Source organism: Triticum dicoccoides, chromosome 4B, assembly GCF_002162155.2.
Source record: "Triticum dicoccoides isolate Atlit2015 ecotype Zavitan chromosome 4B, WEW_v2.0, whole genome shotgun sequence".
In the NCBI taxonomy this organism is placed as follows: Eukaryota; Viridiplantae; Streptophyta; class Magnoliopsida; order Poales; family Poaceae; genus Triticum; species Triticum dicoccoides.
In genome coordinates, this window is record NC_041387.1 from 99,332,300 (window position 1) to 99,345,855 (window position 13,556).

At 50.6% G+C, this 13,556-nt stretch overlaps 1 protein-coding gene across 1 annotated transcript; it reads left to right on the plus strand.

The window, feature by feature from the left end:
- Window positions 1-3,646: 3,646 nt before the first annotated feature.
- LOC119293411 (dirigent protein 22-like) lies at window positions 3,647-4,492 on the plus strand. The gene has a single exon (XM_037571900.1). It carries the CDS (start codon window positions 3,697-3,699, stop codon window positions 4,258-4,260), a length of 564 nt encoding a protein of 187 aa, XP_037427797.1. The 5' UTR covers window positions 3,647-3,696; the 3' UTR covers window positions 4,261-4,492.
- The last annotated feature ends 9,064 nt before the right edge of the window (window positions 4,493-13,556 follow it).

The following is a 13,556-nucleotide window of genomic DNA, read 5'->3' on the forward strand; positions in this document are numbered from 1 at the left end:
CAACTAGAACCAGATACTTAATAAAACACACCCTTTCAAGTGCCAGATACAACCCGGTGACCGCTCTTTCACAGGGCGACGAGGAGAGGATCGCCGGGTAGGATTATGCTATGCGATGATACTTGTTGAACTTACCAGCTACTCTCTTCTACATGCTTCAAGATGGAGGCTGTCAGAAGCATAGTCTTTGATAGGACTAGCTATCCCCTTCTTATACTGGCATTCTGCAGTTCAGTTCACCAATATTACCCCTTTATACAGATACCAATGCATATGTAGCGTAGGTCTTGCTTGCGAGTACTTTGGATGAGTACTCACAGTTGCTTTGCTCCCCCTTTTCTCCCTTTCCATTCTTCTCGGACGTCGCAACCAGATGTTGAAGCCCTGAAGCCAGACGCCACTATCGACGACGACCCCTACTACTCCGAGGGTGCCTACTACTATGTGCAGGCCGCCGATGACCAGGAGTAGTTTAGGAGGATCCCAGGCAAGAGGCGCGCGCCTCTTTCGATCTGTATCCCAGTTTATGCTAGCCATCTTATGACACCTTGTTTAACTTATGTCTGTACTCATATATTGTTGCTTCCGCTGACTCGTTTATGATCGAACACTTGTATTCAAGCCCTAGAGGCCATTGACTTGTAATATGATGCTTGTATGACTTATTTACTTTTAGAGTTGTGTTATGATATATTCCCATGAGTCTCTGATCTTGATCGTACACGTTTACGTGCATGATTAGTGTACGATTGAATGGAGGGCGTCACGATATTACTTATATTCTTATATTTAGAACTATATAATAATCAAATATAATATGCTATATTTATTTTATTTAACTTTAATCAAGAAATATTGCAACCAATCCTGGTTGCAATGCACAGGATATCATCTAGTTAATTTGAGAAAATGGTGCACAAGTTATACAGAAAAGGACGATGTGGATCTTAACAACCCAATGGACAGTGGATCCGTAGCCGCTACGACTCGGGCCATTAACTGCGGTTGGATTGAAGCGGTATTCGTTCATCGTCCAGCTCTCACACGTACATGAGGAAAAAAAGAAAAAGGTCAACCCAACAGCACATCTCACGCGAGGGGAAATAACGGCCGCCGGCATCCGCGGCGACTGCCAACCCCATCACAGCACCGCTCAAAGAGAAAAAGCATCCACATGATTGTTGCTGCGCCGTCTCTATTTGCCCCTTCATCCTCAGAGGTTGCAGCCTCGCTGGCTGGTCGTCGGCCTTCAACTCTCATCGTCTTCCGGTTCCAGCTCCCGCCGTAGATGGTTCCAGCAAGCCGTGGTGCCAGACGTAGCATGCAACAGGACCACCGTGCCGCCGTCGCATCACCACTGCGCCGCCGGCCGCAACTCTCAGCGGCACCACTCACACCCCGTTGAAGCTTTTTCTCGCGTCGGTTGAAACTTATTTCCACGCTGGTTGAAGCTTTTTTTCACCGTCTACGTTCGCTCCACAGGGTTGCACGAATGATGGCCACCAATCATCACCATTAAGATAGATGTAGCTAAAAAACTCGCTGGTGGTAGCAAAAGACAACGACATTTGCAACCAAAATCATCGTCGTTATTGTCCCGGGTGCATCTCTGCCATGAATTGATGTAGCAAATTTCTTCGTCAGTTGTAGCAAAATCCGACAACAGTTGCAGCAAAAATCATTGTCCCAGTAATCTGCACGAACGCCGGCCACCAATCATCACCATTAAAATGGATGTAGCAAATAAACACGCTGGTCGTAGCAAAAGACAACGATAGTTGCAGCAAAAATCATCGTCGTCGTCGCGGGTCGCATCTCTACCATGAATTAATAGAGGGTGAGGGTGTCGACGAGTCATGAATGATTTAGGCATCCGACCACACCTTCCTCGTCGCCTTCCTAACATAGAATTGGGCCATGCTCCTTAGAGGCGGTTGAACATATTAAAAGATCTTTGGCATGTCAACTTTGTCCATGTACCACAAGTCCACAACCTTCGCTATAAGGTGTCATATGCACCCTTATTACTCAGAATCTCGACCACATGGCTACACACTTATGGAAAGTTGTTTCTATAAACAAAAAACATATGTATTTTTCTTTGGAAAAGGATCTAGACCTTGTCTAAAAATTCATCAGAAGTAGAAAGCAACTCAACATAATAATTACATCGAGGTTCTTGGACCACTGAATGACCACTAGTGCCATCAGAACAATCCGTTGACGCGCCGTTGTCGCCGCACCCCACTGAAGCCTGCCTGATCTTATTGATGACAGTCCGGAACGTGCACGTGCCCCTGAGGACCAGGGCTCTGGAGCCACATCCATTTCCGTTGAATTCTTGATTCGATCTGAAGCATCTAACATTGAATCTCACCAGCATACACGCATGGCGACAAAGCCTAGCCTTGTCGCCCGAAGAAGACGGCAAGTGTTCTATCATAATGCCTTTATCTTTTTATAATAAGACCAAAGCCATTTACATCTGAAAATGTAGAGGAAAGGTGGCTCTACATTTCTTTCAAAAGATGAGCGATTTTTTTTCGTGAGTACAAATGCATCTCTTCTGATTGTTTTGCAAATTTAAGTGACCGGTATTTAAGAAGTATTTCATGCAACCGGGGTTGAGGAAGACCCGGGAATAACAAAAGTACAAGTGCAACTGTTATGAATGTTTCAGCTTTATCTTCTTTTTGCTGCGAATCGGATTCGAGACACTAGCTAGTACTTCCCTCGTCTTATAATGTAAGATTATTTTGCAAGCTAAAAACATCTACGTAACTGTGCAAGCACAACATATCAAGCCCTGCTTTCATCCTATCGCAAAAAAAAAAAAAAAAGCTCTGCTTTCATCCGTGATCCATCCAGAGCGACTCGCACTGCTGCTGGCCAGCCGGTGGCACGCATGCACCAGTGCTTTTTGAGTTTTCTCAGCTCTGGTTGCCCGGCGTGGAAGCCAAGCACCACAGGATCGGCCCACTACACAAATGCTGCGATGACCAACATTCTGCACCCTAGCTTGTCTACCAACAAATACATAATTTTTGAACTTCAAAAAAGAAAATACAGAATTTTCGTTCTATCCAGTCGGGGCTCGATAACTCAGGTACCGTTCTTTTACATCTCAAGAGCAAACCACCACATGGCATTTTTCTTTTTTTTGCGGGAACACCACATGACAATTTTCCTTTTTTGCCGGAACACCAGATGACAAATGTGGTAAGCAATCTAAACTATTAAAATAAAAAGAGCAATCCTAGCTAGCTCCGACCGAGCATCCATGGATTTGCCAGTTGCCAAGTATTCATCCTCCATAGAAGCTGTGAGCCATTGGCGATTTGAGTTCCACCCCAGTGATTAATATTTCCCCATAGTTGACTCGCCACCGGCAGCTGAAATCTGTTGATCCACCAAAACCACAATCCACAAGTAACATCATAACCATTGATCCTCTGCATCGTGCTCCCCAGCTGCATACCACCATTAACATCGGTGCCCATTTTACCCTGCTACCACTCCCGTTTATGGAGCAGCCTTCTGAATCCCAATTGCTGCGCGCCACGTGTCACTTGTGTTCCTTTTACGCTCCTTCCATCCACTATAAATAGCTGGTGACCTACACATGAAAGAGCACAAGTCACAGACACACGTAATAGCATCTACGGAGTAGCACACATTACTTACTTAGCTCAAGAGATGGCCAAGGGAGCGGTGATGCTTCTTGTTCTCTTCATCACGGTGCTGTCCGCGGTGAGTGAGGCCCATAGGCCCGGTAACAGGGCCCTAGCCCATGGGCGTCGCCCGGGGGCCGACCCATTGGCACCGACACACCTTCACTTCTACTTCCACGACAGCTCGACGGGTGCGTCCCCATCCGCGATGCGGGTGGCAGGGCCGAAGAATGTGCCGTTGCAGACCCTTTTTGGGGCGGTGTACGTGATGGACGACCCGCTGACGGTTGGGCCAGATCCCCGGTCAGCGGCCGTGGGACGGGCCCAGGGACTGTACATAGGAGCAGATCAGACGTCAACGGGCTTCCTGCAGGCCATGAACCTCGTCCTCACCTCCGGCCCCTACAACGGCAGCTCGCTCACCGTGCTCGGCCGCAACAACCCGTATGCTGACGTCCGCGAGATGCCCATCACCGGCGGCACCGGCGCCTTCCGATTCGCCCGCGGGTACGCACAGGCCCGGACCTACTCGATGGACCTGAAGACCGGCGACGCCAATGTCGAGTACGATGTTTATGTCATGCATTAGCATGCAAATATTTGAGGGCTTACTGATTGTAATGCTTCAGTGTGTTTTCATTTCATTTTTATTGCTTACTTCAGGTTGGCCGTGCTTTGAGATTTGGACTTTTCCTTTTCCTAAATATTGGTGTGCCTTTGCTTGGGTTAATCGCCTAGCAAGTGGCAAGAAATAAGCGGGCCTAGGTGAAATGTGGTGTGCTTTTTCTTGAATCAATGGAAACTTATTTATCGCATTTAAATTTGTGTTCCCTTCTTTGCGCTTCTGAATTTGATTGCTTTATGACTTTATCCTTGCTGCTCCCTTCGTTTAAAATTAAGTGTCGCTGATTTAGTAATTTAGAACCAAGGGAATAGTTCAGAAACTATAATTTCTAAAGTATTCTAAAGAGACTGACATCTTGCCATCACCGATGTAGATTTTTAAGTCGCTTTAAGCTGCGTTTCAGTCAGTGCTATTTTTCACTCAGTGTGCTATAGCATACTAGCATTCCTCCAATGTTTAATACTCACATGGGTCTTAGTTTTGAGCTCAAATGTCATTCATTTTTTTCTTGTGGTTTTAACCCCTCGAATCATGTCAGAGAAGATAAATGATTTTTATTCCTTATTATGACTTGATCTTAGCACTATGACCTGGTCTTCAGATTTTTTTTCTTGTTTTTTGCTAAGACCCTTCCTTACAATCCTTGAGGACAGGTTTTAATGCTATTTTTGGGCTTAAACGCCATGTCTTTGCAACACAGGAGACGCCCGGGTCACTAGTTCACTACTACCTAGCAACTAGCATGACAATAATGTAGTAGGCCAAATTACGTGCGCCGACGTTTGGTCTACGGGTGTCTATACACTCTATATGGAAAAAAATAGTAATTACACAAAAACTAAAAAAATCTGAAAATATTTTTGAAATAAACTTGACCTTCCATTGTACTCCTAAAAAATCCACGAAAGAAAAAAAACCGTTGACTTCAGAGCAAAAAAAAGGTCAAAATAGTGTGAATAGTGACTTGTATATAGCAATATTTTTTTATTTTTTGCCCTAAATTCAAGTCTATGTTTTTATTCGCAAAAAATTATATACTAGTGCAAAAGAAAGTCAAGTTTATTCCAAAAAATGCTTCTGAACTTTCTGACTTTTTTGTAATTATTATTTTGTTCTCCATATAGGGTGAATATACACCCGGGAACCAAGACATATTTCCCAACAATTTAATGCATACTGTCGTTGCCTGCAAATCTAATTTTGATCCCGAGCTCAGATGCTCCTTGGATGAATTAAACAGTAAATTCGAATCAAATACAAAAAAAAAACTGAAAATTTCACACATCAAAGATGAGAGACTCTTCTAGGTTCTTGCAATTTTATTTCATTGAGATGACATCCGAGGAGCTCGATACAAAAATAAAATAAAATCGGAGCTCGAATCTTGTTGCAGCATTGGACATTTTGGAGCTCCAATTTTCTTATTTTTATACTGAGATTCTATGATGCCACCTCAGGGCGATTTGCAAGCACCTAGGAGAGTCCCTCTTCTTTGATGTATAGAACCTTCAGATTCTTTTGAATACATTCTCTATTTTATTTGAATTTACTATTGGCGCGGGTGCCGATGACCCAAGCACCAAAACGCCTCGTTGGTACCTATAACATTTAAGTTGCCAAGTGATAGTTACATTATAAACTAGATGATACCCCGCGCGTTGCTGCGTGAATCGATTGCAATATATTTCAGTAAGATTTGATTGTATGAAATATAAGTACTTAGATTAATATCACGTGAAGAAAAATAGAAATACATATGACTTATAATACTTAATTATGTATAGTTGTAAAATATTTATTGAATATAAATAGAATAATAGAATGAAAAATATTTTCCCTTGCATGGTTGCATGTGGTGATGGGTCTTTTTTCCATGCATGGTTGCATGTTAAGGTGAGTCTTATCCCATTCATAATTATATGGTGATGTGGCATGTTTGCATGTTGAGATAAATAAATTACTGGAGATCACTCTCTTAGGTAGTATATGGCATAGGATAACTAGAGTTTCTCTGACGAAAATGTTCTCATGGATGCTGAAGTGAATATGTACTTGTACTAGTAAAATCATAATGTTATAAATGAAAATACAAAAATCAAGTTAGTCAAAAGTAAAGTTAAAGAGAAAACTATTTTACTCGTCCACATTTTGTTCCTCATCCTTTCAAACCGAACATGACTCGTCCAAACAGTGGTTTGGCATTGATGTGGACCTGGTATTGAGAATTGATCTCGTCATATTAGCGCCATGTCACACAATATGGGTCCAAAAATCTCTCTCGATTCCCATCGCAGTCCGATAACGAAGGCAAATTGCAGGAATAGCATTGCACAGAGGCGCGGGGCACAATTGCAAAGGTGTTCGAGGCTCTTAGGTGGAAGGATGTTGCGTTGTTCTTGGCGGAGGAGTCATGGCATATTTTTCTTACGGGTTGGGGATGCTCCTCCCTACTCTATTCCCACTCTCTCTCCATCCCTCTCTATCTCTACCTCCCTCCCTCTCTCTCTCATGTCCCCTCTCTCTTCCAACTGGGGTCGAGTAGGGTTGAAACGACGAGTGCGAGAATAGACCTCGAGAAAGGTAATACGAGGGAGCAGGCGCACATTGTTGCTGTAGCTCGGGCAACAAGGTGGTGGCCACAGTTGCGACGTCCTTGATGCCGAGCTCAAGGCGGCGGAAATAGAGGCTCCTGCATCTTAGATTCTTGAGAGGAAAGGGACGTCGGTAGTCAAGGTGCATGACATATCTTTCTCCTCGTGAGGAGGATGGTGGCCACGAGCTGCATAACCACAACGGCGTCCAGGCGTGTCGGGGAAACTGATCCACGAACACCTATGGGGCCGGCGGACCGGGCCCCTTTCGGTTCGGCTGGGGGCGGAGATCACACGAAGAGCAGATCGAGGCGAAGCACATGAGCAGTTTACCCAGCTTCGGAGCTCTCCGGAGAGATAACACTCCTACTGCTACTTGTTTGATTATCTGGTGTTCTTGCTCCAGAGAGAGAGCGTAGTGTTTTTCTGGGTTCTCAACCAGTCGAACCTCGCGAACCAGTCGAACCGAACCCCCTCTACATTGCGCATGGGCCTCCTTTTATACGCTAAAGGGGTCACCGACAGGTGGCAACGCAGAGAAGGATACGAATGTAAAAAGTGAGGTGGTTGGTACAGTTACTTGTATAGTGCACCCTACCTAACCCTGACGACAGGGGACAAGGGCATTAAATGCCCGTCTGAGTCGCCCAAACAGTGCAGAAAAGGACCGTTAGGGGCGTCACCGTACGCCACGATGGCGATCTTGTCAGCTCCGCATGCCACTGCGTACCGCTGGCTGCACAGCCTCCCGCCACGCGCGCCTGGAGAGGCCCCCAGGGCGACACGTTGGTGGATGCGCTGGAGCGTGGGCACAGAGTGGCCGCCTGCCGCGGCAAGCGCCTTGCCGCTGCTGTTATCTTGTCGGGTCCGGAAGCTTGTCGCTCACCGGGCCTCGAGGTACCTTGGTTGGTCCTCCCGGCAAGCTCCTCTTGCCGGGGCCTTGTTGCCTTGCCGGAGCGCGTGGCGCGTCGTGGCAAGTTCCTTGGAGTGCCTTGGTTGGCCTTTCCGGCAAGCTCCTCTTGCCGGGGCCTTGTCTCCTGAGCTTAAATACTTTGTTCTTGAATGGCTCCAAAGGAACCACGGAGGATCTTGGCGTTCGCCCGGCAAGCCTTGCCGCGGGGTGCTGCAACTGCCCGTGCACAAGTTCGGGGTACTAGGGTACCCCTATTCTAGTACATCGACAGGAGCCCCCGGGCCTGGGCCAGACACGGTGCCGAGCGCTGTTGGGCCAGGCCCAAGACAGGGCACGGGCACACGCGGACTGGGCCACGCCGAATCTCGCTCCGTATCCACTGCGCTCTCCCCTAACGGCACGCGTTGAATGCGGCATCGTGGGAGAGATCGTGGGTGGTTCTTTATTCGGAAGGGCGAAACGTCCGCCCCGTCCCTCTTTATAAGCAGAGGAAACAGGGGCAGTTCGTTCCCCCTCACTGGTTGCTACTACTCCGTCTTCACGAACCTCCGCCGCTCCCCCCTTCTTCTCGAAGCCGAGAGAGCAGAGCTCCGCCCCCCATTGCCACCAGCATCACCAACACCGTCGACCTCCCCCACCACCTCCGCCATGGCTCCGAAAGCCGACAAGGGAAAGGGCGTGAAGTCGGCCGAGGCGCAGCGGCGCGCGGCGCTGCGGAAGGAGCGGGCGATCTTCTCCCCCCAGCTCGGCGTGAAGGAGCTGAGGGAGTACTTCTACCTCTTTTGGGCGACGGAGACGTGGGCGCATCCGCGCACGAGGGTACTCCCGGCCGCTGCTTCGGAACTGGCTCCAAACGGGTACCCATTCTTCGCGCTGTTCTTCTATTGCGGGCTCTGCCCGCCCTTCTCGGAGTTCTTCTGCGATATCATGAACACCTATGGCTTCCGCCTCCTTGATTTCACCCCCAACGCCGTTCTGACCATGGTAGTTTTCGCACATTTGTGCGAAAACTTTGTCGGAGTCCACCCCAATGTTGCCCTTTTCCGCCACTTCTTCATACCTCGGGTAGAGAGAGGAGAGCCGCTTGCCGGAGGGATCGCCTAATCTCGAGAGTCGGCAAGAAGGAGGCGTACTTGGAGGGTGAGCTCCGCAGCAAGTGGGAGGAGTGGAGAGCGGAGTGGTGCTGGATCGTCGAGAAGAATCCGCAGCCCTTCACCGCCGTGTGCCAAGCTCCAATAGTGCACGGCAATGACTGGAGCAACGTGGCCCCGGAAGACAAGAGGCTGAAGATCGCCATTACTAGGATCCTTCGCCTCAGGCTTGCCGGGCTCACTTTAGGCGCTGTATGCGCAGATTTCCTCCACCGCAGATCTAGAGATAAACCTGCTGAGAGCAGCCACGCAACCGGCAAGCCTTCGTACATCCTTGACGCGCTTTGGTGCTTCGATCTGATCAATGGCCTTGATCTTGTCGGGATTGGCTTCAATTCCCCGCTGAGACACGAAGAACCCGAGAAGCTTGCCGGAAGGGACTCCAAACACGCACTTCTCGGGGTTAAGCTTGAGGTTGATCTTGCGCAGGTTTGCAAATGTCTCGTCTAAATCTTGAATCAGGGTCGCCCTGTTCTTGCTCTTGACCACTATGTCATCCATGTAGGCTTCCACATTTCTGTGCATCTGCGGCTCAAAAGCGTGGTGGACTACCCTTGCGAATGTTGAACCAGCATTCTTCAAACCGAAAGGCATCCGTACGAAGCAGTACGTGCCACACGGGGTGATAAATGTGGTTTTCTCTTCATCCTCTTCTGCCATGAAGATCTGATGGTATCCTGAGTATGCATCAAGAAATGAAAGCAAATCACATCCGGCTGTGGAGTCAACAATCTGGTCAATGCGCGACAAGGGAAATGGGTCTTTGGGACAAGCTTTATTAACATCAATGAAGTCAATACAAAGCCTCCATTTCCCGTTAGCCTTGCACACGACAACAGGATTGGCCAACCACGTGGGATGGAGCACTCCTCTGACAAGGCCTGCTGCTTCCAACTTCTTGATTTCTTCTGCGATGAATTCTTGGCGCTCCACTGCCTGTTTCCTGACTTTCTGCTTGACGGGCCGCGCATGAGGACAGAAGGCAAGGTGGTGCTCAATTACTTTCCTAGGAACAACGGGGATATCAGACGGCTGCCACGCAAACACGTCGACATTCGCCCGCAGGAAAGCAACGAGCGCGCTTTTCTATTTGGGGTCAAGAGTGGCGCTGATGGTGAAGGTACCACCAGTGCCGTCCTCCTTGGCGGGCACCTTCTTGGTCTCAGGTGGAGCTGCCATTGCCTTCTTACACTTGCCGGTGGAGCTCGATGGTGCGTCCTCGACGGTAGCGCAGCACTCCGAAGAGGTGCGCTTGCCAGAGTAGGCATCAGAGCTCTTGCCGGACTTGGTCTTCTTCTTCCCCCCGGGAGCTTCAGCGGCAAGTGTCTTGCGTTTTGCTGCGGCTGCTGCTTCCCGGTAGATCTTGTCGGCACAGATAAGAGCATCCTTCTTGTCGCCAGGGACAGAGATGACACTTATCGGGCCTGGCATTTTCAGTATGTTGTATGCATAGTGAGAGGCTGCCATGAACTTGGCGAGTGCCGGACGGCCAAGGATTCCATTGTAAGGTAATGGAAAGTCAGCAACATCAAACATGACCCTCTCAGTCCTGAAGTTCAGCTCGCTGCCAAATGTTACCGGTAACGTGATCTTTCCCTTCGGCTTGCTCCTTCCCGGGTTGATTCCTTGAAATGTACCGGTCTCTTCGAGCTCGCTGTCGGGGATCTGGAGTTTCTGGAGCACCGCAGAGGAGATCAGGTTCAAGCCGGCCCCGCCGTCAACTAGCATCTTTGTGACCTTGAGGTTGCGGATTGTTGGTGAAACCAACATCGGCAAGCACCCGACCGCAGTTATGCGATCAGGGTGGTCCTCAATATCAAAGATGATAGGCGTGTTGGACCATTTCAGAGGCTTGCGTGACTCGACTGGTGGTTCTGCTGCATTAACTTCCCGCACCCACTGCTTGAGCTGACGGTGTGAGATATGCAGAGAAGCACCACCGTCAACGCACAGGACCTCTGTGGCTTTCTGGAACTCCTGCTCATCAGTCTCCTCATCATCCATGTCTTCATCGTCATCGTCATCTTCATCCTTGTCGCGGTCGCGAGGAGGTCTATCTCCTTGCCGCTGCTTGGCCTTGCCGCGGCGTCCTCCTCGGCCGGGACGTTTCTTGCCGGATCCCCCAGCACCTTCCTGGGCCTTCTCCTTGTCGCGCCGCTCGTATTCAGCTTTCTGTTGCTCAACAAGCTGCTCGACTTTTCTGCAGCTCTGGAGATCATGGCCCTTGGTGCGGTGGATCTTGCAATACTGCTTGTTGGTGCCGTCCTGCTTGTCGGCGACCACCACCTCCGCGGCAACCTCCTTGCTGGAGTCACCAGCTTTGGCTTTCTTGGCGCCACCACCGTTGCCGGACTGTTCTACAACTAGCACCTCTTTGCTTTTTCTCTTGCTGTTGTTCCGCCGCTGGTTTTTCCTTGCCGGGGCAGCATCTTCACTGTCAGATCCTCCCGCTCCTACATTCTCTCCGGGGAGTCTCCTCCCTTCCTCAGCACGTGCACACTTGTCGGCCAGTGCATATAACTCACTGACGTCCCTGATCTTGCACATCGCCATTTCCTCCCGCATCCTGCGGTTTCGCATGTTCTGATGGAACACGCTGATCACCGCGGCAGGGTGGACGTCTGGGATGTTGTGCTGCACACTGCTGAATCTCTGAATGTACTTGCACAGGGGCTCTCCTTCCTTCTGGGCGAGCAGATGAAGATCACTCTCCTGGCCATGAGGCTTGTGTCCGCCTGTGAAGGCGCCGTCAAACTGATGGCATAGATCAGCCCAAGAGGATATGGAGTTGTCCGGCAAGTGCATGAGCTAGGATCTGACGTTGGGCTTGAGCACCAGCGGGAAGTAGTTGGCAAGGATCTTGTCATCCCGTCCCCCGGCAGCCTGCACCGCAATGGTGTAGATGCTGAGGAACTCCGACGGATGAGTCTTGCCGTCGTACTTCTCCGGTACGTCTGGCTTGAAGTTCTTCGTTCTGGGCCACTGGACCTGCCGTAGCTCACGAGTGAACGCAGGGCAACCTACCGCGTACGGCAGATCGCCTGGTTCCCCTGGCGCATGCATGTCAACAGAGGGCCCAACGCGCTTGTCGGATTGACGTCGCGCTTCTCTTCGGTGCTCGATGCGAGTTCGATCGTCTTCTTGTTGTCGATCATGAAGAACTTGGTGCTGATCGCGACGAGCTCGTGGATCCGACGATGCGGTGGAGTCGCTGTCGAGGTGGATCCGGCGAGTCGGCGATCTTGGCCTTCGGGGTGGTGATTGCATGGTAGTTGCACCTCCACCCATTTCGTCGCCACTGGCTCGCGCCCGGCAACCCTGCCGCGGCGGCGACGCGCTCGGCCGCCGTGGAGTGTCGCCGTTAGCGTAGCCGATGAGACTCTGAATGGTGGCCCTCCATTCGTCGATCTTGTCCGACGTCGGAGGGTAATCTAGGAGCAGTTGAGCTCGCGCCAAAGCTTCTGCTGGAGTGGTGGGTGGCAGTGGCGGACGGCGCGAGGAGCGGGACGTGCTCGGACTTCTAACTATGTTAGAAGGAGTAGTATCCCGTCCAGGCGACCGTGCCCCGCTCGTGCCAGCACGCTGGCGTGCATGCTGGTCTTGAGCGCCCCGAGATCCACCAGCTTGGTCTTGGCCTATCATGCGTATGGCACCGCAAGTGCCATGACGCTGTTGGTCTTGCGCCTCCTGAGAGTGGCGCGGAACATGTACAGTCGTCGAGGTTTGTGTAGCCTTGTCCTTGGACCTGGCAGCATCATAAGCTTCCTCGCCGGCGTCCATTCCACCACCCGTTTGCTCCAATGGTGGCGGAAGTGACGTGGACGGAGCGGCTGCCGCCGAAGTCTTCTTCTTCGGTGGCATGTTGATGAAGGGAATGAAGATCCAGCCGTGTGAACGCCGGATCAGGTTCACACAATCTCGACGCCCCCTACCTGGCGCGCCAAAGATGTCGGGGAAACTGATCCACGAACACCTATGGGGCCGACGGACCGGGCCCCTTTCGGTTCGGCGGGGGGCAGAGATCACACGAAGAGCAGATCGAGGCGAAGCACATGAGCAGTTTACCCAGCTTCGGAGCTCTCCGGAGAGATAACACTCCTACTGCTGCTTGTTTGATTATCTGGTGTTCTTGCTCCAGAGAGAGAGCGTAGTGTTTTTCTGGGTTCTCAACCAGTCGAACCTCACGAACCAGTCGAACCGAACCCCCTCTACGTTGCACATGGGCCTCCTTTTATACGCTAAAGGGGTCACCGACAGGTGGCAACGCAGAGAAGGGTACGAATGTAAAAAGTGAGGTGGTTGGTACAGTTACTTGTACAGTGCACCCTACCTAACCCTGACGGCAGGGGACAAGGGCATTAAATGCCCGTCTGAGTCGCCCAAACAGTGCAGAAAAGGACCGTTAGGGGCGCCACCGTATGCCACGATGGCGATCTTGTCAGCTCCGCATGCCACTGCGCACCGCTGGCTGCACAGCCTCCCGCCACGCGCGCCTGGAGAGGCCCCCAGGGCGACACATTGGTGGATGCGCTGGAGCGTGGGCACAGAGTGGCCGCCTGCCGCGGCAAGCGCCTTGCCGCTGCTGTTATCTTGTCGGGTCCGGAA

Bases quoted from the DNA above. Each gene is read 5' to 3' on its own strand.
- LOC119293411 (XM_037571900.1), top strand. From the start codon at position 3,697: ATGGCCAAGGGAGCGGTGATGCTTCTTGTTCTCTTCATCACGGTGCTG.